Consider the following 22,191-nt stretch of genomic DNA (forward strand, 5'->3'; position numbering starts at 1 on the left):
GTGAGGTTTCCCCATGAAGAGAAGACCGCTTTCCTTCTGACACGGTGGGTGCGCATTGTCCACGCAGCTGTCGCCACAGATGAGCAAATGCGCAGCCACCCTTCCTGCGTGCGGGGGGGGCACAGCCCTCCACGTCCACGGGCTCTGCCTCTGCTGATGCAACCAACTTCAGCTCGAACTGCTCGGGGAAGAAATGACATAAAAGTTCCAAAAAGCAAAACTTGAATTTGCCTCCAGGGCCTGAGGCGTGGCGCTGACACTGTCTCAGGCTTTGTGAGTGGTCCAGAGAGGACATAAAGCGCGGGGGTGCCAAGGGGACACTGCAGGTGACGGGCTCGAGCAGCTGTGGACATGGTGTCCGCCAGGCCCTGGAGCCTATCCTGCCCTCCATTCCAAGGGACAACTTATTTCCCATAAATTATGACCTTAAACCCTCAAAATCCTGGTAGAGTCTATTCTCTTCACTTTACAAAAGGGCAAACAAGGTTCAGACACGCGCAGTGACCTATCCGAGGCCACGCGACTGACAGGCATCAGAGACGGGACTCAAACCACATCCTCTGGCCAGGAGCTTCTGACACTGCCGGCCCGTCCCTCGCGCCTCCATCGTCTGGCCATCTGGGTGGCAGAGCTGAGACTAGAGCACAAGTGAATGACTGTGAAAGCGCCCCAGGACTCATCCAGGGTTATAAATAACCATCAGCGAATAGACGAACTGGCAAACACAGACTCCAGCGGGCTTGGAGGCCGTTGCTCCAACAAAGAGCACACGCGCCAATGTGCACGAGCGCCTCCACGCTTAACCACCAGAGGGCGCTCGCCAGCTTCCTTTACAAGACCTCCAGCTGCCGGCTAACAGGCGCCAGGAAAAGTGCATTCCTGCCGCTCTATTTTTAAAGCGGCACACATACATCTTTATTTTAAGATGTGCCGTGTCTGAGGAGCACAAGCACACGTAGCAGAGCTCTGGCGGCACCTGCATTCCATCCAATGACGGTGCACAGCTCGCACCCTGGCCAGAGCGAAGGCCTGGACCGAGTGTGTGCACAGCAATCCTGCCGTGCAGCTGTCCCCCTAATCACTCAGAAGCCCAAGCTTTTGGAAGCACTAGCTCTTCCTTACAGATGTCTGCTGTTCAAAGACACCTCCTCCGCCGGGTCCTGTGAGCAGAGGTCACCACACCCAGGCTTTTTCACATTTTAAATCTGAACCAGGACTCAAATATGACCGCATCTATGGAGGGGAGGGGACTCAGATATGATCCCACTGAGGCCCCCTCCCCCTCAGAGGGCCTCCCGTCAGCAGCCAGGCCTGCGCAGACCTGGGAGCCCAGAAATAACCAGCTCTACCACCAAGTCACATGGGGCGGGGGGCAGACCCACCTGGTGGCTCTCATACTTCATCTGGCAGGCGGACGCGTACCGATCGCAGCCCGGCACCGGGTTCAGAGGCCGACACACGTTGATGTAGTACTTCCTCCACGTGCTGTGCGGGCCCGCGCTGTCCAGGGCGTACCAGTTCCCGCCACGACCGCCCTCAGATTTTGCAAGACTGAAATGTCCAAGCGAAACGTGAGCTTTGCAAGCTAAGAGGTTTCTGCCCGAGGATTCACTTCTAAGCACCCAGAGAAAGAGAAAGAAACACACCCCGCCCCTCAACGTATAGCAGCTGGCCTGGTGGGACTCACGGCACCACGGAAGGCAGCCCACCGCCGAGCTGGGACTGCCCTAGGCCCCAGCACCGCCGGGCGGCTTTTCAAATGATGCTGCTGAAGACAGGCTTGCTTTGCTGGGCAAAGACTGCTTGACCTCGCCAGGACTCCCGGGCCATCGTTAGAGTTCATTCTGGTCTAAAACATCCCACCTTGGTCCTGCACCCAGAACTGAGCTGACCCTGGTCATCAGCTCAGTCACCTGCTCACCAGCAGGGCCCAGTCGACCTCAGCCCTAACTGGACCGGGGCCCGGCTGACCCGCCTCACCTGGAGAGGTCGTACTGCTCCAGCGTGGACGGGTCGGTCACCACGCACTCCAGCGGCTCCTCGGGGCAGGCGTAGCTGGTGTACCACCGGAAGTTGTAGGTAGAGTTATCTTCTTCCTAATGGCCGGACAAGGACAGACGTGGGAGGGGTGCGAAGAGAAGGGAAATACAAGGTCAAAAGAGACGGCCGCTGTTCCAAATGAAAACTGCAGGGATGTCCCTTTACTCTGCCTGTTCATTTTATTAATAGGAAGATCGCCCAGCCACAGACCAAGATGGAAATCTAGCCTCTGTGAAGTGGGAAAAAGGGGTGGTTTTGATGGTTCTGTGTCCTGCTCCAAAACCAACAGGGGCCGTGGGCCACCATCAAGGGACGGTCCACTGCAGCCTCAGCTCGGAAAATGAACACTGTGTCCCCAGGCAAGTCTACGAGGATTAATAAAATCACAGGAGAGGCTGATCCGGCCAGAAAACAGGACTAACAGGCTCTGCCTCTACATACAGGGCCCACAACGGGCTCCTGAGCAAGCCCTGGGGAGCCAGACGAGCTGACAACTCACTTCCAGGGACCGTCCCAGCTCCGAGGTCACCCGCCTGGGAACCTCGTTTCCCTCCAGCAAAGCCACAAGCCCCATCGTAACCACTTTCTTCCCTGCCCCACCTTTAAACGGAGGCGTCTCCCTCTTCGCCCCTGTGGCCGCGTAGACGCGCACGCAGCGCGGTTCCCACCTGGTACTCAGGCAGGCCCACTCCAGCATCCCGATCACAGAGGAAGGTGATGAGCGTGGCTCGCGGAGTCCGCCGCTCGTTGTTATAGGGCGTGCCGTCGTGGTAGTTCAGCTGGATCATCCCGTCGTAGTAGGAAAGCTTGGCGTTACTGCGTCCCAGGTTCCAAGACTTCTTGTCACTAAACGAATAAGCGTCTCTGAGAAAAGATGCAGAGACCAGAGGCTCTGCGGTGCCGCGACGCTGTGATGCTGAAGGAAGGGTAACGGGCAGTGCAAGGGGCAGGGGTGCCCGGGACCCAGGGCCAGTCTGATGGCAGTGGCAGGGAGGAGGGCAGCCCCAGCCCCGACGCCGGACCCAAATCTGCTCTCAGCGCCGCTGGCACGATGCCCTTCATCTGAACTAAGGGCACACGGAGAGGAGAAACACATGCACAGAGCCGGAAGCGAGGCCCTGTGGAAATCCGGGCCTGTCCCGCGCCCTCTCTGGGCAGCTGAACCCCAACCTCTCCTCCGGGTTTCGGCCCAGGCCGTGGCAGTGTTTCCGCGTCAGGAAGCAAAGACGTCTGCAGACCACACACCGACTCGTTGGCACCAGACACCCAGGGGAACCTGGAGAGCGTTACTTGCCTTTTCGACACCTGGCAGGCGCCCGAGTCCGGCTGGCAGGCGCTCGCAGACACCGCGCCGCACACGTTAATATAAAACTCGTACTTCTCTGTCTCAACTTTGTAGGCACCATTTGTCTTAGTGAGAGGCGACAAGTCAAAAGAAAACCCTACGTGAGAATAAAAACCAGCCAAGGTCAGTCCGACCACAGCGAACAGAGCAGCCTCAGCTCACGGCCTCGAGGAGATGCTTCTCCCCAGGCCTGGCTGACAGCGAGAAGGTGACCTTCCAGAACTGCCGTCACTAGCACCCCCGCCCCCCGCCCCCCCTGCGACAGATCTGCCACCACCGTCCCCTCTCTAGCTGGTTAACCTAAAACCCTACTCAACCCCGGATGTCGCGGTCGAGTAACCGCCAGGGTGTTCAAAGTGGGACCACGACACAACGACTTTGCCACGTCTAAGGTGAGCTTCTTCCCTAGAAACACATGAGAAAAACCTTCTCGAACGTGACTTATTTTCCACATTCCTCAGGCTCTGCATTCAGCAAGCCGACCTGAACGCTGCATCTAAGAAAGGTTTTGCACTATCTCAAGCAAGCCTCGAGCCCCCAGCTTTTCAGAGTTTTTGGTCAAATGATATTGATATAATTCTAAAGCAGGCTACCCCTAAAATGCTGACAGAAAAATGTTTAAAAACAAAACAAAACGGGTAAAAGCACTTGCAGGTGAGGCTGCCCCACAGGGTGCTCGAACACACACCTGCCTGGGCATCAAAGACCGTGCAGTTGTCTCCCTCGGTCCTGGACAGCACACACGCGGCGGCTGTGTACCACTCAAACTCGTAGAAGCAGCCGTCGGCTCTGGAAGTTCTCAGCACTGGAGCACTCTCTAAGTCACCTGTCAGTGGGGAAGAAAGATCTATCACTGGCCCGGTCTGGGAGATCTCCCCTTGCTGTCCATCGCGACACAGGCCTTCCTCGAAAAGACGGTAAATCTCAAGCGACCTGACCTACCACCACCTAAGAGAATTACGAAGAGTAGCACAAACAAGATTCAAGGTCAGCAGAAGGAAGGAAGTAATAAAGATCAGAGAGGAAATCAGTACACTAGAAATTTTAGAACAAAGAGAAAGAAAAATCTAAAACGCAAGAGCTGGTTTGTTTGTTCCAAAGGACAAAACTGACCTCTGGCCAGGCTCACCAAGAGGAAAAGAGAGAGAACCGAAATACACAAAATGAAAAGGGAGAAATCTTAAGTGATAATGCAAAATACAAAAAAAAAAAAAAAAAAAAAAAGACAGAATACTATGAACAGTTATATATGCTAATGAATTTGACAACCCAGAAAAAACGGACCAGTTTCTAGAAACATAGAGCCCACCAAACCTGGATCAAGAAGAAGCATAATTTGAACAGATTGACACTAGAAATGAAATAGAATCTGTAATTAAAAACAAAACAAACAAACAAACAAAAAACCTCCCTACAAACAAACGTCCAGGACCAGATGGCTTCAGAGGTAAGTCCTACCCAACATCCTTCCCAAACTCTTCCCAAAAACTGAAGAAGGAAAACTCCCAAAGATCTTCTACAAAGCCACCATCGCCCTGGCACCCAAATCAAAGACACGACCAGAAAAGAGTATTACAGGCCATTACCTTTGAGGAATATAAATGCAAAAATCCTCAACAAAATATTACAAACCAAATCTAACAACACGTAGAAAAGACCATACATCAGACTCAAGATGAATCGTGAGGACGGTCGAACATACAAAATCAGTCAATGCGACTCACCACACCCACCAAAGGCAAGACAAAAACCACACGATTTCACTAGACGCAGAAAAGGCAACGCACAACATCCAACAGCCATTCACGATAAAAACACCAAAGTGAGTACAAAGAGAATACATCTCAACAGAATAAAGCCTTTTTACGACAAACCCAGAGCTAATGTAATACTCAACAGTGTAAAGCTGAGAGCCTTCCTAAAATCTTGAACAAGACAAGGATGCCCACTCTCACCACTTGTATTCAAGATAGCAGTGGAAGTCCTAGCCACAGCAATCAGACAAGAAGAAGTAAAAGGCATCCAAACTGGAAGGGAAAAAGTAAAAGTGTCACCACGTGCAGATGACACGATACTACATATAGAAAACCTCAAGATTCTACACAAAAACTCCCAGAACTGATCAAAGAATTCAACGAGGTAGCAGAATAAAGTCTGAATACAGAAGTCAGTTCCAGTTTTTTATACCAACAATGAAATATCAGAAAAGGAATCAAAAAAAACCCTATTTTAAAATCACATCCAAAAAATAATAAAATACTTAGAATAGAAATAAAGCCGACTGAGGAAGTGAAAGACTTGCACGCTGAGAACTATAAAACATTAATAAAGGAAACTGAAGATGATCAAAAGAAATGAAAAGATCTTCGATATTCTTAGATTGGAAGAATTAACATTGCCAAAATGGCCAAACTACCCAAAGCAATCGACATTTGTAATGCCATCCCTATCAACCTACCCATGACATTTTTCACAGAACTAAAACAAATAATCCTAAAATTTATATGGAACCCTGAAAGACTCAGTCTTGCCAAAGCGATCCTGAGGGGGAAAAAAGCAAAGACGGAGGCATAACCCTCCCAGACTTCGGAGCATACCACAAAGCGACAGGAATCAAAACAACGTGGTATTGGTACAAAAACAGACATACGGACAGAGGACAGAACAGAGAGCCCAGAAATAAACCCACACACCTACAGTCAATTAATCTTCAACCAGGGAGGCAAGAATATACAATGGAGGAAAAGTCTCTTTAGGGAGTTCCCACTGTGGCACACTGGAAATGAATGCAACTAGTATCCATGAGGATGCAGGTCTGATCCCTGGCCTCACCCAGTGGGTTAAGGATCTGACGCTGCCATGAGCTGTGGTGTAGGCCAGCAGCTGCAGCTCTGATTCGACCCCTAGCCTGAGAACTTCCATATGCTGCGGGTGTGGCCCTAAAAAGAAAAAAAAGAGGAAAAAAAAGTCTCTTCAGCAAGTGGTGTTAGGAAAGCTAGACAGCCGCATGTAAATCTATGCAGTCAGAATGCACCTCTCACTGCACACAAACTGGCTTAAAGACAAATATAAGACATGGCACCATCAAACTGCGAGAAGAAAACAAGGGCAATATTCTCTGATGTAAATCGTGCCCGTGTTTTCTCAGCTCTCCCAAAAGAGAAACACAAGCAAAAATGAACAAATGGGACTGAATCAAACTGACAAGTTTTTGTACAGCAAAGGAAACCACAAAAAAAATGAAACAACCTACGGACTGGGGGAAAATACTTGCGAATGGCGACGTGATCGACGAGCGCTTAATTTCCAAAATACGCAAACAGCTCATAGACCTCATTAACAACAACCAAAAAGCCCCCAATCAAAAAATGGACAGAAGATCTAGACATTTCTCCAAAGACATACAGATGGCCAAAAAACCCATGAAGAGGTGCTCGAGATCACAAATTATGAGGGAAATGCAAATCAAACCACAGTGAGGCACCACCTCACACCAGCCAGAATGGCCATCAGCAAAGTCTACAAATAACAAACACTAGAGAGGGTGTGGAGAAAAGAGATTCCCTCCTACACTGTTGGTAAAAATGTAAGAATTCAACAAGGTAGCAGCCACTATGGAAAAAGAGCACAGAAGTTCCTCAAAAAACAAAAAGGAGAGTTGCCATTAGATCCAGCAATCCCACTCCTTGGCAGATACCAGACAAAACTCTAATTCAAAAAGCTACATGCACCCCCGTGTTCACTGCAGCACTATTCACAACAGCCCAGACATGGAAGTAACCTAAGCGTCCATCAACAGGTGAACGGATAAAAAGATGCTGTGTAGACAAACAAGGGGATAGTACTCAGCCATGAAAAAGAAGGAAATGATGCCACTGGCAGCAAGATGGATGGACCTAGAGACTCTCACACTAAGTGCTCTCATACTCAGAGAAAGACAAGTACGAAGTGCTATCACTTACATGTGGAATCTCAAACATGAAACAAATGAACTCATCCTTAAAACACAAACAGACTCACAGACACACAGAACAGACTTGCGATTGTCAAGCGGGAGGGAGAGGGGCAAGGGGAGGGAAGGATCGGGAACTGGGGATTAGCAGATGCAAACTACTGCACATAAAAAGAAGGTTCTACTGTAGAGCACAGGGAACTCGAGTCTGCATCCTGCGATCAACCGCGATGGAAAAGAACATGGAAGAGAACGCGGAGAACAATCATTTTGCTGTGCAGAAAAAAATGGAGAGAACATCACCCATCAACTATACTCCCATGAAGTATTTCAAAGGAAAAAAAGAAAAACCTTCCCTTGCTCTAAAAATATTTGTTCCCTTGGTACAAATACTGTAAAAATCCACTTATCATGAGGTCCCTAGACTGGTTAAACCCAGAGGGACAGAAAGGTCAGGGGTGGTCGCCGGGGGTGGGGGCAGGAAGCGGAACAGGGAATGCGTGCTTCATGGGGTCGGGGCTCCGGCCGGGGAGGGCGGCGAAGTCCCGGTGGTGGAAGGGTTGTACTTGCACTTACGACGTACAATGTAAATGCACTTAATGCCGCTGAACTTGCTGGTCAAAGCGGGTAAAATGGTGCCTTTCACGGCATGCGTCTATCACTACAATTCCTTTCAAACAGCAGATTTTATATTACAGATATTTTCATTTTAAAGGAACATTCAAAACTTTAAAAAAAAAAAAAAAAATTTTTTTTTCCTAGTCCTTGTTGACCTATTCCCACAACTGGGAATTCATCCAAAGAAAATATTCCACCAGGAGGGAGGGAGGCTGTATAACTGCCGATCGCCTGCAATGGAAACAGGCTCTTAACCCAGCTGCAGGGAAAAGGTTTAAAAATAGTAAAACCAGGCCATTATCAACAAGGAAGTCCCTCAACATAAATATAACTGTGAAACTCAAGAGTATTCACAAAACACCACGCGAGGACGAACATAAAAATGTATGAAGAGAGATTTTGACCTTGACAAACGGGCTAAGCCTAGAAGTAAAGGTGAGCGAGAGAGGCACTGGGTTTGGGGAGTGACATCGGGGACATGGGTTCTATCCGCTGTGATGCCCCCCCCCCCCGGAAGCCAGGCAGCCGAGGAAGAGGAAGCCGTGCAGAGAGCATAACTCATCTGGAAAATCACAGCCCCAGCCCCTCAGACAACACATGGTTTCTCCATCTCCGGGCTGCGGGGCAGGGTGGGGACCAGCACTGGGGGCTCTGGCGCCTCCTCTCCTGGCCTCGTCACCCTGGCGGAACGGAGACGCCAAGGACGCAGAGACCGCGCGCCTCCCTCGTCTTCACCTGGCTTGCAGATGAGTGTTATATTGGTGTTTATTCTCTTGCCACCACCACACTCATCGCCATCCGAGTAGGAGAGCTGAATGTTTCCTTTTTCTCTTGTGGGAGAAGAAATAAATTTGCCCAGGTTTTTACTTCCAGACTCATCTGGAAAAGAGGAAGAGAGAAAAAAAAAAAAAAAACCAACAGAAGGCATGATTAAAAATTATGACACAGATGATGAGTAACAAAAAAATCAGCCAAGTTCCCGTGGGTGGGCCCCTTCCCCGGCCCACCCAGCCTGGTTGGGGGCGGCCACGGGGAGGACCCCAAGGTCACCTTGGGGCTTAGTGGGCAAGTGTGAGAGGGATGCACAGTGTCCTGCAAAGCAAAGGCAGGAGCGACGTAGAAAGGCAGGGCACACCCTTCCTGAAAAGAACACTTCCCCCACTTTGGGGGCCTTCAGTTCCCCCGAGACATAGGTCTTTTGAAACCGAGGGGCTAGACTTTGCCCCATGACGACGGAAGCAGGAACCAACTGATCAGCAAGTCAAGCGAGTGACCGTGAATTAAGTGACTCAGCTGACCTTTCACAACAAAGTTCTGAAATCCTGTCCCAAGTCCGTCTTAACCAAGGCAGGGAAAGGCCTGGGCCTGCTTTTAAAGACCCACCACCACTTCTGGATCCTGGGACAAATTCCCCAAATCCAGCCTGGGCCCGCCTCCTTCTCTAAGGCTGGTAACCGACCCCAAGCACCCTCAAGCTTGTTCCTACGGACGTTTCCAGTGATGAACGTGCTACAGCGTTTGCAGTCAACGGAGATGCAAGCCGGCTGCAGCAAAGAAGGCTAAGGGGTCCAACACTCTCCCGCGAGGCCACAAAAGCCACCTGCCTGAGGCCATAATGCTAGAACAATCCCAGGCAGTGAGGTTGTTAAAAAACTGGGATCCGTTTTACACAAGCACTGGCAGTGGGTTATTCCCAGGGTTCCTCGGGATACAAGGTGAAAAGATGAAGCATTTTCCCACGTGGCTCCTTCTGCTTCCAGCTAGCCCGTCTCGGGCTGCGGCCATGTGCACGACCCGAAACGCTGCAGCTTCCAAAGTCCGCCCGTCAGCTACGCCTGAGTCAGTACGCTCTTCTCCTTACCGTTCTTTGTACACAGAATCCAGGGACAGAAGGCGGACATGAACCACGGGAAGATTTTTTTTTTTTTCTTCTTAGGGCCACACCCTCGGCATATGGAGGTTCCCAGGCTAGGGGTCGAATCGGAGCTGCAGCTGCCGGCCTACCCCACAGCCACAGCACCTCGGGATCCTTAACCCACTGAGAGAGGCCAGGGATCGAACCAACATCCTCATGGACCCTAGTTGGATTCTTAACCAGCTGAGCCACAGCAGGAACTCCAGATGCTCTGATTCACTCCGAACCGGCTGGGGCCAGGCCCCTGCGGGCGCTCAGGAAAACTGTCCCCTACCCACCCCCACTCACCAACGGCACACGCGGCCGCGTCCTCGGGGCAGCCCCTGGCCTGGCCCTCCTGCAGCACCCGGCGGCAGATGTTAATGAAGAAATGCTTCTTCTCTGCTCCCCTCTGGCTGCCATCCACTGCTTCCCAGTTCTGTTCCAGTTCTGTGGAGAGAAAGCTTCTTCTAGCCAAAAGCAGTGATTACTCCTCCGTGAGTCACACCATCAGCGGTGCTTACGTGGAAGGTAAAGGCCCGAAGCGCGCCAGGCCCGCGGTCCCCAAACAGCAGGCACTCACGTTTCTGGACACGGAAGCCCGAAGACACAGAACCTCACTGAGGATCTCAGGCTTGTCTTGAATGTGACAGAAACAAGCCAGCCCCCAACAGCCCCGGAGAAGAGGAGACTCAACAGGGCATTGGGGGGGCGGGGGGGCAGAGGATCAAACAGCACAATTCTCCCAAGCCCCAAAGTATGAACTCAGAAACTGAAGAGCAAAGCCAGACGCCAGCCTGGCCTTAGGACTGGCGGACACAGGCCGTCAGTGACACATCCGCCTCCAGACCACAGATAAGGCACCCACGATAAGAGAAGCCCCCACCTCGCACACAAGCAGACCCGGCCCAGGGGCAAGTTCCCAGGGCCCCCGGAAGGTAAACAAGATCCGTGGGGCCCCTGAATGCCGATGGATCATGATCCAGTCGCACAGGGAACAGAAAAAGCCCACAGAAGGTGGAGGGAGCGCAGGTTGAGGGCAGACAGCAGAGTAAAGGCCAGAAGGCCCCCGAGGAGCCACCCAGGCACTGCGGAGCCGTGGGGGAGGCTGCTTCTGCAGACGGGGGATGGGGACTGAACCCCCACCCCTGTGGGGGCCCGGGCGCTTCACCCGGTGTCTGTGACCCCATAACCCGGAAGGCCCCACAGCCGACCACGCACGTCCACAAGGACAAAGAGCTGGGGGGGGGGGTGGGCAGGAGGCCTTTTTTAAGCTGCCAGGAAGGATTTGGGCTCCCACCTCCCGACTGCCTTCGCCACCTGGGTACAAACGCGACACAAGGAAGCTCGGTCCCCAGGGAAGCGGAGGTGGGCGAAGCTGACTGAGTGATGAGTGCAGCTCTGATCCCCCCACAGATCCTGGGTTGGGCCTCGTGCAGAGAGATGTTTAAAACACAAAAAAAATGAGTAACGGGATGTGAAACCGCCGCTGCAGTGACTGTGAGAAAACCGGGGGAGGCCAACGCGGGGACTAACTCTCTCCAGCAGCAGAGCTGGAGGTGGCAGCACAGGCCTCCAACGGCATCTGCGCAGAGGCGGCCCAGGGCGCCGGCCCCGCGGCCTCTACCAGGGGCTCGTGGGCAAAGGGGAAGAGCGACGCCTCGCTAAGGTGATGCTCTCCAGGTGGCTGGGGCTCAGGCCACATGAGGAGGACCGTTCCTGGGGCAGCTGCTCCTCCTGCGACTTCGGGCAAGTCCCGCTCCCTGTGTTAAATAGCATCTCCACTCCACAGAGGCAACGGCCTTCTGTCTGGGCCCAACGCCAAGGCTGCTAAAAAAGGGTCAAATCAGAAGTCCCCAACTCGACCCGGTTCTCACCACTGGATGGCCCCCTACTCATGATTCAGTCTTCTCTGCCCACCCCCTAGCGTTCCAGGCCCACGGGGCAGAGGTCGTGCTGGCCAGGCCCGCCACCGTATCCCCGCGCCTCGCCCAGGCCCGGTCACGTAACCAAGGCAGCGAGGGTGCACAGGACAAATGAAGTCTGCACCGTGAACCAGGCCTCAGGGACGAGCCCCACCCTGCGGGGACACAACCCCACGTCCCATGGGAACCCTTTCTCCTCCTTCTGGCCCCACGGAGGAATCTGAAGGTGGGCAGGGGAGAGGCAGCGAGGCAAGGGGCAAAGCGTGGGGGGGGGGGGGGGCAGGCAGGACTGTTCCGCGGGAACGCTGCCTGCAGGAAGGCTGCTGAAAACTTTTTTTAAATTGAGCTGTAAGTGACACATAACATGGTGATCGTGGCAGATGCATAACGATTAGAGACGTGTGGATACTACGAAATGACCACCTCAGGAAGTTTCGTTAACACTCACCACCACAGAGCGTTGCCTATTGTTGTGTCCGATGAGAACTTTTAACTTCCACCCTCTTGGCTAAAAAAAAAGTTTCTTATCTCAAAGTGCATGACCCAGCCCACAGAAGGCACTGGGCCGTTTTTGCTGAACCACGAGAAGATTAGCCCAAGGCAGTGAAGGAGCCAGTGGAGACGCTGACCCCCAGCTCAGACCCTTTGCCTCCTAACGCAGGGCCATCTCTGATCACCGAACTGCGACACGTGCAGGGCGGCAAGGCCGCGTGTGATCAGCTGACAAGGAAAGCAGGTCTGGCAGCTCCAGGCGTGGCTCTGGGCCAGGCAAGGCCGTGCTCGCGGGCGCAGCCGGGCGGGCCTACCTGAGTGCCGGGCCAGCGCCGACAGGTCGAAGCGCTGCCTCCCGTCCGCGACGCCGCAGAGCAGAGCCTCCTTCTCCTCCACGCAGGCGTACCTCGTGTCCCATGTGAAGAAGTAGGTGCAATCCACCTCCCCGGTGAACACGGGGGCCCCCTTCCCGTTGTTACCTGTGCGGCGTGAGAGGGAAAAGCACCCTGTGACGTGACTCAGAGGAGCAAGGGCAGGGGCAGCTAACGGGACACCCACGCCGGCCGTGCCAGCCAGACTCAGGTCCCCGACCCGGGAGAGCAGACGGCTCAGAGATCAGAGAGGCTCTGACTGCATTTCAGGCCGACATCAATGCCCCCCAAGGCAGCCCCGTGCCCCTTTCATCTCGACAGGACAGGAGGCTGTTGACAACGCGCTCGAGGGGGTGGGAGCCCCCAGGCAGGGCTCCGCTGCTCTCTGGCTGCGGTCAGCCTCCCGTGGGCTCTGAAACATCCTCAGTCAGGGAGGGATTCGGCGGAAGGAGGGCAGAGACCGCGGCTCAGTTCCAGGAGCGCCCACTGGCTTAATGATGTGCTTGTGAGCAGGACATGGTCCAGGAATGGGTCCCTCCAATGAAAGGGGAGTTCCTGCTGTGGCTCAGCAGGTTAAGAACCCGACAGTGTCTGTGAGGATGCAGTTTGGTCTCTGCTGCCGTGAGCTGTGGTAGAGGTCACAGATGCGGCTCGGATCCGGAGTTGCTGTGGCTGTGGTGTTAAGCCAGCAGCTACAGCTCTGATTCAGCCCTTAGCCTGGGAACCTCCATATACTGCAGGTGCAGCCATAAAAAGGAAAGAAGGAAAGAAGGGGGGGGGGGAGGGAGGGAGGAAGGAAGAAAAAGGATACCGCCTGCGGTCCCTCCCTCCCCACTGAAGTGAGCTGAGGTCTAGAGACCTCGCCCCCCCAAGGCTCCCACATTCTTGATCCTGGAACTTGAGCAGGCGTGGGTCTCTAACGCCCTCCTCAAATCCAGTCCCCCTGACCACCACCTCCAGGGAGCCCTCAGGGTTCAGTTCCGCACCGAAAGCCAGCCCTTCAAGCATCACTTCCTAGCTCCACGTAGCCTGGGATTCCACAGACCCTGCTGACTTTTCCTGAACTGGAAATACTATCCCCTGGCCTTTCCAGGCCGGTGAGCCGCCGGCCCAAAAGTCCATTTTCCAGCCCTTCACGGCTTAAGGATCCCCCCGGGCCTCCTACAGGATGCGCCTTCCCTGCCGTTCGGTGCCTGGAAGAGCACAGTGTTCCAACGGAGAGCACAACTCGGTTTTCCACCAAAGGCAATGATGCTTCGATCATAACTTCTATTAAACCTTTAACATTATAAACATCATAATTACAACACCAGCAACAGTGGCTAATGTGCCCGAAGCACAGTCTAGGTGGGCGCCCTGCGCAAGGTGTTAACTGCCCCTGGCGGGGGTGGGGGTGGCACTGGCTGCGCCAAAAGGCTCTGCGTTAAGGACTTCAGGTGCGTTAGCCTATTGCATCATATAGCACAGGCACCATTTTAGCCTGTTTTGTAGATTTAGGGAAACTAAACAATTTGCCTATGGTTTCCGAGGTAGAAAGCAGAGGAGCCAGAAATCAAACCCAGATGGTCCGGCCTCAGAGCCAGACTCCGAACCAGAAGGTGATGCTTCCCTGCAATACTGTAGGTTTTGTCTTTCTTTCGTCTTTGGTTTGAAGTGAGGACTCTGCCATTCTCTTTAAGGCCAGGGCACCCCCCACCCCAGGACACTGCCCCTCCACCCAAGGGGCAGTCAAGCTCGCCCCTCTTTTCAACACCCCCTCCCTCACAGCATGGTTGGTTCACAGTTCTTGCTCCCACTGGGTTGGTATTTCACTCTTCAGAAAAGACCTGCGTTTCCCAAGGACCAGAAGTGGGCACGGTGTTTATCCCTTTGCTGAGAGATTTACAGAAGACTAATCCCACACTATGAAAGCTTCTGGGGTCCATCTCTTTGGTGGAGCTAGATCTGCATCTGAAACTTACTCGGGAGCTCCTGGGAGAGCCCGTTTTAAATAAAATGTAAATACCCATTGTCATGCATCTCACCTGCATTCTTACTTAATTCCCCAAAGAATCTGAGAAGAGTAAACCAAGACTCCCAACCAAACCATGTGGTTGGTCTTCAGACACCAGTGCTGCCTTCAAGGCCGCTGCTCCCTGCCCTCTCCATCAACCGCAGCCTCCCGGTCCACTCCCAGTGCACCCTTCCCACGGTCTCAGGGCATGTGGATTCCACCACCGGCTGAAGGGAAAGTGAACTCTTCCGGAGGCCCCTCGCTCTCGGCCAGGGTTAGCGGGCGGGCACGCCAACCCCCCCACTGCTCTGGGGCAGAAACAATGCCACCTGCTCACCAAACCGGTTCAATTTTCCCTGCAGGCGCACAGCTAAACTGCATTTCCCCGGCTCACTGCCTCTGAGGATGGGCCCTGCCTCTTAGTTCCGGCCCATTAAAAACCCTGCTGTTCCCATTCTGCAGAGTCCTCGGAGGCCTCTTCTACAGCCCTGACTTTAATGTGATAATGAGCCACTTAAACTGGTGGATGGTTTTTTACGAGCCTTTCCTAACCAGTCACTCCCCCCAAAAATGGTCTATTGGCAGGATCACCAATACGGTGACATCAAAATAGATGTAAACTACTGAAACAAACAGTTTAAAGAAAAAAGTATTAGGGATGAAAACATAAAGGGAGGCAACTTTGTGTCTTGAGATGCATGAAACCCTAGATTCGTAAAAGCATAAATAATTCCTGGGGAGCCAAGCTGAACTGTCGACCACGTTTTATAATATCCCACAGCAAATTAACACCCATTCGACATGCAAAAGGGCAGATGACAATCACCCAAACTACAAAAGCCACCAAGGAGTTTTCTCTACAAACTGATGTCATATTCAAACAAAGTAACAATGAAACAATTTGACGGTAGACACAGTATAGCACACACGGTTTGCTCAGAATCGCTGAACTGGAGTCTTCAAGACTCTGGAATTCTTCAACTCCAAATCCCCGCCCACACACACACACACACAAAACACCTCACCTCTCTGGGTCTGGTCTCCGTGTCACATGACAACAAAACGAGCCTATGAAGATGAGTCAGGGCATCACTGTAAAGTATGCCTGTCGTCAGGTCTGATCATGGCACTGAGGCTCCGTAAAGAAACGTCCTTTTGTTTCTGGTCGCACCCATGGACTGTGGAAGTTCCCGGGCCAGGGATGGAACCACGCCACCGCAGTGACAACCCCAGATCCTTAACTGCTAGGCCACCAGGGAACCCCAGGATGTCCTTTTCTGGAGTCGGGTGGGGTGATCCATCAGTGACGTGACGGAGCACAGAGATACGGAACAAATTTAGCAAAACAGTCACGACTGTTAAGCCTGAGTGGTGGGCATGTGAACAGCCACTGTAATGTTCCTTCTACTTACATCTGCGAGAACTTTTGCAATGAAAAGTGAACACAAATGCTCTCCAGGCTCAGCTGTGGGGGCTCCAGCTCCCCCCGGGCCTCCTGGACGGATGTCCGAACCTGCCCCCCAAGGGTCCCTGACCACGCGCCCTTCTCAATGTCCTTCTGTCCGCTGGATCTTCCTGGATCACTATGCTACCTTCCCAGTGGGCCCAAATGAGATCAGCGCCTTCCCAGAGATCTCGGCCAAGTCATTTATAACAAGCGCAGACAGAACGGGGCCAGAAGAGGCACGGACAGGGCTGCCCCCCAGCAGAGCAGCCCAGCCGGCAGGGGTCGGGACCAGAGGGACAGGTCTCCAAAAGCCTCAGCCAAACCAGACCCAGGGCGCACGCAGGCACACAGTCTCTCTTGAGCTCCCTTCACTCTGATTTCTCAGGTCCGGCTCCTCTGCAGGAGGCCTGAGCCTTTCAGGACGTCGCTCCCCTCCCCTTCCTGGGCTCATCTTAAGCCGTGGTCCGGACACGGAGCTCTGCCCTGCTCGCTGCTACCCAGACTCACGCCTCTGCAGGAGCTCTTCCTTCTGCCCCGAAGACCAGCCCCCACGGCCACCCGCGCTCTGCTCACTCCTGCTGTCCTACAGGGCCCCTCTTCTCCTAACTGGGTCATGGACACCCAGACCCCAGGCTGCTCCTGATAAAGACCCAAGTGACAGAGCTCACCCCCACCCAGCCCACACCACCCTGCACCACCCCACACCTCTGTCCTCAGGGTCCTTATCTCTCTCTGCTTCTCTAAACGCCGTGGGAGGGGGGGTCCTCTCGGCATCCTCGGGCCTCGCAGGGTCTAAGCCGTAAGTACTAATAAAGTGTGTGTGGAACGAATCTCTGTGCACATGAGAGGCACACGGAGGTGCAGCAGGCATTCCCACCTAAGGCTGGCACTCACGGGGGAGCGGGGGTGGGGCAGCCAGGCCCCAGAGGAGCTGTGAACAGCAACCAGGGCCAGACGCAGCAGGAAGGTTCCGGGGGCCTCCGGCCTGCCCGCTCCCCGGCGCCTGGGGCTGGTCCCCACGTCTGACCACCTTCTCTGTCCTGGACTCCAGTCTGCAGAGCATAGCTCCGGTCACGCACAGCTGCCTCTCCCTGACCCTGCAGTGAATCACGTAGGAACCTGCCCCGTGACCAGATGGGCCAAAGTGCTGCCATAGAAACACACAAAACAAACAGAACCAAGGGCCAGCAGACCCTCGGGGGTGGGGTGGCCCGGGTCGGCTGTGCAGATGAGGCCGGGCGCAGGCGGCTCCCGGACCAGAGCTCTGTGCAGAGGCTCGGCCGGCTCTGAGGCACCTGGGGTCACGGGCTGGAGGTCAACGGAGGGGACAGCTCTCTGAGGATGGGGGGAACCCGTCACCTCTCTACAGATGCAAACTGTGCGTGTCTGGGATCTTCGCAATGCAGACAGCAGCGCGGCTTATTGCAACGTGGGTGCCATCTGCCACTGAGACTTCAAGGAAACTTCTCCGAGTCACTCAGAACAACCAGACCGTCCTTTTAAACTTGCCCCGTGACTGCTTGTGATTCCCAAATGCAGCCTCTACAGCAGGGCCATTTGCAAAAAGGGGCATCCAGAAACACATGTCCTAAGAGACGCTGAGCGACAACCCCCTGGAGGTCGGTGAGCAAGCCCCGCCCGCTGGCCCTGGGCGAGCTCCGGTGGGAGTGAGAATTCAGGGCAGAAAGGCCAGCAAGCCCAAGCTGGGCCCATTCCCAAAACAAACAGAAGGGAAGGAAACAGGAGGGAGACGGAAATAGGATGCGTGTGCGTTGGCGGCGAGGGGCGCTCCCGCCTACCCGCCCGCTCCAGCAGAGGAACCAAGGCTGGGGCCTGGAGGTGGCCACGTCTGGAGGGGGACGCTTGCGCCCCCCCTTCCCCCCACCCAGCACTCGGCTTCCAAGGATGCAGCCCTTCAAGGCTGAGCCGCAGTGAAGCCCGGGGCACACTCACCTGCAGTTTTATTGCACTCAAAGTTTATGACACTCATCCGCTGGAAGCCCGAGCTGCATTCATCGCCTCCAAAATAAATCAAGGTGAGGTCTCCATCCGAGTACCTAGATGTTTGTAACAAACACACACACACGTTTGGTGGAACCAAGAAAGAAACTCGAGTTTTTACACCTTTCTACAGGAAGCCTTTTGCAAACCATCAAGTCAGCACTGACATAAACCAGCAGCACGCTCTTCGCCAGCCGGGAAAGAAGCAGCTACGGGAGAGGAGCTCCGAACGGACGGCCTGGTCGTCCCCTGCCTTCAAAGCAGTAACAGGCTGCAGGAACGCACTGAGGAGTTTGCTCTGAGTATCAGGACCCTACGGCTCTCGTGCTGGGATTGTGTACAAAAGAAGTAACGCCCAAGACGACGCAGCTCTTCCGGCAACTGCTAGACCTGAGGGATCCTGGGTAACACTTATTTTCACACAACTGTGTTTTCAAGCTAAATACCAAGTTCAGGGGCAGGAGAACCGTGAGAAACGCGTTTTCCCAGCTGTTTTAACACTTTCTATGTGGCGCCAGTGGTGTTTCAGATGCTCCACATGCCAGAGAAAAATCAAAACCCCTCAGAAATGTACACTGTAAAATACAAAAGCCACGCCGACTCATCAGATCACTTCCTACAGTCTGGACCCTCACAAACTAGAGACGACACAGGGGCCGGTATGAGCGGAAGCCCTCTTGCTGTCAAGCCAGGAACGGCATCCACCTAGTTAGCGCCACACGGCACGTGGCCGAGCCCAGCAGGAAGGCCCGCTGGCCTAACCGACCTCCCGCGCCGCCCGCAAGACGGCAGCAGCCGGGAGGCGAGGCGGTGACTTAGCTTTCACGAGAACGCACAGGATGCGCTTCAAGGTTCCCCGAAGGCCGTACCCACCGGAGGGTCTGATTCTGGAGTCTTCCCGCCACTTTGGCTTGCGTGGAATCTGCCTTTTTCACCTGGCACACGGCGGCGTCTTTCTCATTACAGACAGGTGTCTCGGCTCCTCCGCAGACGCTCAACGAGAAGACGTACTCCTCTCCTTCGCAGGTGTAAGGGGCGTCTGAGGTGAAGGGAAGGAGCACACACGAGAAGGGGCTCTGTCACCAGCCCAGGCGGGGGCGAGTTTACAGGAGCATCCTCCAGTCAAGCCCGAAGCACTCGGCCAGCGGCTCGGGGTCCCCCGCCCGCTTCCCAGCCCCGGGGTGGCCCCTCACCTCCGACCCGGCTGAGCGGCTGCAGGTCGATGGTGATATCGTGCTGCTCGCTGCTCAGAAAGCAGTTCCTGCTCTCCAGATAGTCCCTGGGGCAGGCGTACTCGGTCACCCACTCGACCTCGTAGCGGCAGTTGGACTTGGCCGTGAGCTTGGGAAGGGTGCCCTGTTGGGAACGGTTTGAAAGGAGGAAACGTCACCTTCCCCTGCAGTTCCAAGGCAGACTCTCTGAGCTTCTGAAAAACTCAAAGGAAGGTGGCTGGGTCGGAGGTCTGTCTCCTCTTGCGTTGGACCTGCCGTCGTCCTTCGCAGACGCCGAGTATTTGACTTCATAGGGACCCCGTTTATTTGCACCTCTCCTGCTCACCTTCAGAGTCACATGCCAGCCTCGGCCTGCGAGCCTGCCCTGAACGCAACGTCACCTGACCTCCACGCCCGTGGCCGGCAGCGGGGACTCGTGAAGGGGCCTGGGGAAGGCTCTCTCCTTCCAATCGGAGGTGCTCCTGGGCCTGTGCCACAAGGAGCCCCACCCAACGCGGGCACGGCCGCGCCTGGGGAGACGGTTCCTTACCCCTTTCCTAAGAATTTCCTAGGACTCCTGGGCTCTCTTCACCTGGACTCCAACCTGTCCCTGCCCCTGGGTGAAGCCAGGGTGTCAGCACCACAAACCCGGACTCTGGGAAGGATACAATGCTGTCACCGTGCACCGGGCGCACTGTCACCTCCTGCCCCCCCCTCAGAAGAAGCGTCTCACTGGTCTCAGCAGCAGGAGCAGCTGTGCTGTTTCCAGGCCCCTCACTCGGCAAATGTTTACTGAGCACCTGCTCATGCCGGGCACAGGCCAAAGTGCCAGGGTGACGACAAACAACTCGCTCGACTAGCTAAGCTGAGGAAGTGCAAGTCCAGCCCCGAGGAGGACTCAAAATCGATGCTTTAACCACTTGGCGCAGGGCCGTGGGACACACATACACAGCGAGGTGGGCCAAACGCTGAGTGAGACAAGCCAGACCCCAAAAGCCACACTGTGTGTGGCCCCACGTATGTGGGTGTCAGCACAGGCAGATCCAGAGACAGAAAGTAGGTCTGTGGCTGGAGGGCGGGGCAGCAGGGGAGCGACGGCAACCGGGCCACCCTAACACCGACCATGGCAACGGCTGTGCGCCAATATGCTAATGACCATCAAAATGTGCTTAAAACAGGTGAATTTTTATAGTACAGAAATTCAATAAAGCTTTTTTATTTTAAAGATCTCTTTGCCAAGATGAATGTTTACTAAAGTTCCAGCTCCTGAAAGCATTCGATGAGCCACCGGAAATGCTTCAATAAACCTTCAAGTATGAAGGAATCTAAGCACATGACACCCAAGCTCGGCCCAGGGAACAGCCTCCTCTCCCAACACCCCAAAGAGCCTCGCATCCCACGGAGAAGGGAGGGCAACGACCCCCTCCCTTCACCACCAGAGCCTCGGGTGGTTCTCAAGTAGGAAAGGGAAACGGGAAAGCCACTGCCAGCTTAGGCCATCAGGCTCCAGAGATTTCGAGGCAGGTCTTTAGGATGCAAAGTATAAACGAAGAAATGAAAAGGAGAAATAACTATTCCTCCCTATCACACTGAGAACCAACGTCAATGACTGGCCACTTGGGGCTTCACTAAGCTGACGCTGTGCGGCCCTGGAATTCTGGGCACATAAAATGGCAAAGCCGGCCTGGACTGCACGTCTGTCTCCATACAGCCCCACCACACACATCCACCCGCCAGTTGCCTGCCAGAAACCAGAGCAAATCCCACGTCTGTTTGGGGGGAGGGGAGGACATTCTTCGGTAAAAGAATTCAGCGCCTCCTACTCGGTTCCATCAGGAGAAGGCAGACACAAATGGCAGGAAAGCCCTCCCCTTCCTCCCGGGCAGGGCTGGGCGGGGGGGGGGCGTCTCCCTTCCATCAGCACCGCATCGGCTCAGACACTCAAGCGGCACTGGCCCCCCGGACACGGCTGGGCTCTGCCGGAGGACGCAGCAGCCTCGGGCCCGGCCTCTGAGGAGTGTATAGCTGCACTAGACGTGAGTGAACAGCAGGACAGAGCCATCGCTCGGCCTGCGTGTGCCTGTGCCAGGGGGTGAGAGGAACCTTCCCTGGCCGTGGTCCTCCCACGTGGGCGCCCATCCCCACCGCAGTCGCGGGCCCCACACTCTCTGCCAGGTCTGCACCCTACCTGGACCACTCACGTCTCACTGTGCCTCTGTGAAGCCACTGGCCCTCTGCACCTTTGCTTCATCCGAAGCAGCAAGAGCCGTGGCATCACAGGTTCAGGATCACACGCACGCTTTTTCCAAGGTTCCTTCAAACCAGCATCACAACAGACACCTGTTCAATCTGCCCACAGACCCCTTAGAATCACTGCCCGGGACACTTGAACAAACCACCACCCTGTTAGCAGAGGTGGAGACCCTCAGGGTGGCTGAGAAAAGGCCACCCAGCTGTGCGCCTGCATCTGGCCTCGCTCGCTGGGCCCAGCCCACCCTGGGAAGCAGGCCTCCCGTCTGCCTGCACCCATACCCCGTGCCCAGACCCCAGACGTGCTCCCTGCTGCCCCGTGACGCCAGAGGCACCCTGCTCACCTCTCTGCGCTCCGACGGGCAGACGAACGTGATGGTCACGGCCGGGCTGTGACCGTCACAGAAGTCTGGGGGAGCTGGCTCTTCGTTCACGTAACTCAGGACGAGCCTGGAGGAAGGCACGTTGAGAAAAAGAGTGTTAAGAGAAGGCCCAGTTATACTCCAGTTCACCCGGGGCCCTGGGGATTTGGCAGGCTCATCTGGGGGAGAGGATAACAGAAAAAAGAACGAAACGTAAAAGAAGCCACAGGACAGAATAACATGTTTATTTCCATTTTTAGAAAAAAATTTCTAAGTAAAATTCGGGGAAT

The 22,191-nt window shown here is 54.6% G+C and overlaps 1 protein-coding gene across 1 annotated transcript in view; it reads right to left on the bottom strand.

Moving 5' to 3' along the window:
• Positions 1 to 22,191, bottom strand: part of IGF2R (insulin like growth factor 2 receptor) — a 102,996-nt gene that overhangs the window by 42,221 nt on the left and 38,584 nt on the right. The window contains 12 exon segments of the mRNA NM_001244473.1: positions 1,383 to 1,551; positions 1,981 to 2,096; positions 2,709 to 2,886; positions 3,335 to 3,482; positions 4,074 to 4,211; positions 8,691 to 8,834; positions 10,159 to 10,299; positions 12,581 to 12,745; positions 18,031 to 18,134; positions 18,952 to 19,117; positions 19,272 to 19,434; positions 21,884 to 21,989. Of these exon segments, the coding sequence (NP_001231402.1) occupies positions 1,383 to 1,551; positions 1,981 to 2,096; positions 2,709 to 2,886; positions 3,335 to 3,482; positions 4,074 to 4,211; positions 8,691 to 8,834; positions 10,159 to 10,299; positions 12,581 to 12,745; positions 18,031 to 18,134; positions 18,952 to 19,117; positions 19,272 to 19,434; positions 21,884 to 21,989 (1,738 nt within the window).

This window comes from Sus scrofa, chromosome 1 (genome assembly GCF_000003025.6).
Source record: "Sus scrofa isolate TJ Tabasco breed Duroc chromosome 1, Sscrofa11.1, whole genome shotgun sequence".
In the NCBI taxonomy this organism is placed as follows: domain Eukaryota; kingdom Metazoa; phylum Chordata; class Mammalia; order Artiodactyla; family Suidae; genus Sus; species Sus scrofa.